The sequence below is a fragment of the Rattus rattus genome, chromosome 11, assembly GCF_011064425.1.
Source record: "Rattus rattus isolate New Zealand chromosome 11, Rrattus_CSIRO_v1, whole genome shotgun sequence".
Classification (NCBI taxonomy): domain Eukaryota; kingdom Metazoa; phylum Chordata; class Mammalia; order Rodentia; family Muridae; genus Rattus; species Rattus rattus.
Window position 1 is genome coordinate 80,720,874 of NC_046164.1, and position 3,924 is coordinate 80,724,797.

A 3,924-nucleotide genomic window follows, 5' to 3' on the forward strand; every position below is an offset into this window, starting at 1 on the left:
TTAAATATAATAAATAAATCTTTAAAAAAAAAAAAAGTGAAAACAGTAGCTTAATATTTCAAAAGGGGAAATTTGCAAAAGGTTTTAAAGCAACAATACATAAATAAAAAGATGAAAAATAACAATATGCACTATACCAAAACACAAACTTTAGAAAAAACTTGGATTTTATGTGTAAGTAAAGTGTACTGATCTTTTTCTCTGAATGTATACATGTGTACCAATGCACCTGATGCCTGATGAAGTCAAGGGGGCACTGGATCTGCAGAAACTGAAGTGATAGGTGGCTGTGAGCCGCCACGAAGTACAAACGTTCTAAGTTCACTAATTAAAAGTGTTTCAAATTCCAGGGCTGGAGAGATGGCTCAGCAGTTAAGAGCATTGTGTGCTCTTCCAGAGGTCCTGAGTTCAAGTCCCAGAAACTACATGGCAACATGGCTGCATACCAGTTGGAGGAAGAAACAAGCAGAATACAAAAGCATAGTAAAAGCCTAGAAAAATCATATACATATATGATATATAAAGGACTTTTGAAAACAAAAATATGAAAGAAGTTATAGCAAAATTAAATATCTCCATCAAAGTGGTAATAAACTAACAATTTTTATTCTCTTTGCTTCTGTCTTAAGTTTCTACAACGAACAGATTTTACAAAACAAAATAATACAACAATTAAAAAACATTTAGTTTTGGAAAAGGGTGAGATAATAGGCTTTAAAAGTATTATTAGATAAAATAGTAACACAAAACTTTCCAGATCCCTTGAAAAAAACACACTTAATTGTCTTTTGTTAGAGGCAAACCACATCCCTGATACAAAATTATATCTTGCTATTTCTAACCATGTTTTTATTAATTTTGATAGGAAAAAAGCCCACAAAACAAGTTACAAACCGGAACGGGTTAATGTAGTTTACTTTCTGTTGCTTTCATTCTAACCAAGTACACAATGCTCTTTCAAATGTAAGCCATATTAATACTACACTGACAAAATTTATTATTACCAGACTAAAGTTCTAATTTGAATTCACTTAGAAACAAAAGGTCATTGTATTTAAATGGGATGAACTTATATATCATATAACTGGAAGACAAATACAACATACTAATATATCAATCCGTAGTCAAGCTTTTATCATTCTAATCTGCAGCACAGAATTCAGGATATACTTCAATACAAGAAGCACAACCCAAGCTTCCTATGCTAAGGGTAAGAAAACTGTTAGATGGCAGCTTCTGCCTTCAATCGATGTATTCACTTTCCACAACCAAATGTTTTATTCCAGTTTTCATAAAGCTCTAAGTCTTTTGGAGACACAGTAGGTCGCACAGTTCTAAAAGCATTTTCAAAATCAATATAAGCTATTGGTCGAACTTGATCTGGACTTATGGTAGCGATGTCAGCAGTGTGCAAACTGCGAATAGGACCAAGAGAAGCCTCTCTGCAAAGCTGTGTCATATCTGCTCCTGAAAACCCGTCAGACTGCTGCACTACCAGTTCTGTTTCTTCATCAGTGAGGCAACACTGCTCCTTAGACATGAGATTAACTACTATCTGTTTCCTGGCTGAAGCTTCTGGGAGAGGAATATAAAGTCTTTTTACCAATCTTCTCCGGGCAGCTTCATCAATCTCTTGGGGCCGATTTGTGGCTCCCACCACGAGAATACGGTCTTCAGAAGATGTGGTTGCTCCATCTAACTGAACTAAAAATTCCGTTTTTATCCTTCTTGAAGATTCATGTTCACCATCTCCTCGTTGAGACAATAAAGAATCAATTTCATCAATAAATATCACAGCTGGCTGCTGACACCTTGCAACAGCAAACAATGCCCGGACCATTTTTTCTCCCTCACCTACCCACTTAGAAGTCAGTGAAGAAGCAGAAATGCTGAAGAATGTTGCTCCAGACTGACTAGCAATGCACTTGCCAATCAGAGTTTTACCAGTTCCTGGAGGGCCAAAGAGCAGAATTCCTTTAGGGGGCCCTCGCAATCCAGTAAAGATATCTGGTCTCATCATGGGCCACACAACGATTTCCTTTATTGTAGCTTTGGCAAATTCTACTCCAGCAATATCTTCCCAATGTACTGGAGGCCCATGGTCCATAATTTCATTCATAATAAGTTCAACCATTCTTGGTTCCACGTTCTTCAGGCGATCATCAGTGAGGTGAGCTGGTTCTGCAGACCCTGCCCTACTAGACTTAGGCTTCACATTTCCATTCTGCTCACTTCCATCTTGCTTATTAGATACAGGAGGAACAAACTTTCCAAATATCCCTCTCGATCTCCCGGCTCCCAGAGACTTTTTTATAGCACCGTTAAAAGATTTAGATGTGTGCTGGGATTGATGGCCCCTTTTTTTCTGATCTGCCCATAATTGTTCTTTTGCAGTTTTAAAGGTAGGCAAGCTATTATCTTCCCTTTGGCCACTGTCTTCTGTTTTACTAGGAGCTTTATTCAGTGTTGGATTGGAAAGCATGTTAATGGTGTCAGAGTCATTAAAAGCCTTCCTTTCTCGAGGATTTTCACAGCCAGAAGGAACACAAGATGGATTAGATAAGAATATATTTAGTCCTGTGCTGGTTTTCGGAAAGCTTTGAGGTTCCTTTTTAGTGTTTCCAAATAATGGTGTCCTGTTTAATGTGGCAGTGGTTGACTCACCTGAAGGTGCTGAGGAGGTGAGACATGTTTTAGTATTGGTTGCCATAGGCAGCAGAGCGCTCTGAAATGGAGAACATCTCAGACTGTTCCCTGGAATGGCTTGGGTCTTTTCTGTGCCATGAACTGAACTGGATAACAAGTCAGCTTCTCCAGAACCTCCACAAACACTAAGTTGAGGAACCTCAAAGATGGCAGGCTCTTTACACATGACTACTGATGCATCAGCAGGTTCCAACAGAGACTCTTTAAATTTCTGGCCAGCTTGCATCATCTCCTGTACAGTATTCATTTTGAAAACATTATTTATTGACAAACCAGATTGCCACTTGTCACTGTCAGCCTGTTGAGATCCTGCCAAAGCAAAAATGCTCTCTGCATAGTTATTCAAGCCAGTTACAACATTGTCAGAATCAATAATTGCAGAGTATTTCTCTGTATACCTCTTGAACAGGTTGGTAGCAAAGACCTGAGAGATCTCGGAGTTGGCATATGCATCCTGAATATGCAGTAGCAGTGCACGGTATGCATCGGCCTTCTGCTTTGGTGTACATATGCTGGATGCAACCACAGAGTAATTCTTCTGCCAGTCGTCCACCTGCACAGACCTGGAGCTGGATGTCTCCATGTCAAAGGCTCTATAACACAAGACAAAACTGAAGGCAAATCAGTATCAGGAAGAAAACAAAAGTATAAAACTCTCTGCTAAAATAAATGAACAACAGATTTATAAGGCTCATTTATAGACAGATTATTCATTTGTAAAAGAAACATCTAGTTAATCACATATTTCAAGTACTCGTGACACAAAGATACATTGATACAGTTTTCAAGATTAAGGACAACCAAATGATGATTTCATAGATGTTAAACTGTTTTACATATGAAGTTATTTTCTACAGAAAAAAAAAAAGCCATGGGTTTAAACAGAAAGGACTTAAAGGTAAGCAAAGAAAGGGCTTGGGAAATGTGACACAGTTGGTAGAGTGCTCACTAACCTGCCCGCATCCTTGTGTTTGATCCCCAGCACACAGACACTGGGTATAATTATGCATAGGTCACCACCTTCAGCTACATGGTAAGTTTAAAGCCAATCTGTCACATGGGACTCTGTCCCAAAAGCTTTCATAAACAACTTAAAAGAGGGAAGGATTTATTAAGTGACAGGAGATATTCAATATTGATACATGGCTTCCATACACAGGTGTACGTACAAGAATATGCACAAAGACTTAACAGTAATTAATGGTTCAATTTCCCATT

General features: G+C 38.3%; 1 protein-coding gene across 1 annotated transcript; it reads right to left on the minus strand.

The window, feature by feature from the left end:
* Nucleotides 1–584: 584 nt before the first annotated feature.
* Nucleotides 585–3,394, minus strand: Fignl1 (fidgetin like 1). The gene has a single exon (XM_032916915.1). It carries the CDS (start codon nt 3,287–3,289, stop codon nt 1,256–1,258), a length of 2,034 nt encoding a protein of 677 aa, XP_032772806.1. The 5' UTR covers nt 3,290–3,394; the 3' UTR covers nt 585–1,255.
* Nucleotides 3,395–3,924: the final 530 nt, after the last annotated feature.

Excerpts from the sequence above, each read along its gene's own strand:
- Fignl1 (XM_032916915.1), bottom strand. The coding sequence starts at position 3,289 with ATGGAGACATCCAGCTCCAGGTCTGTGCAGGTGGACGACTGGCAGAAG.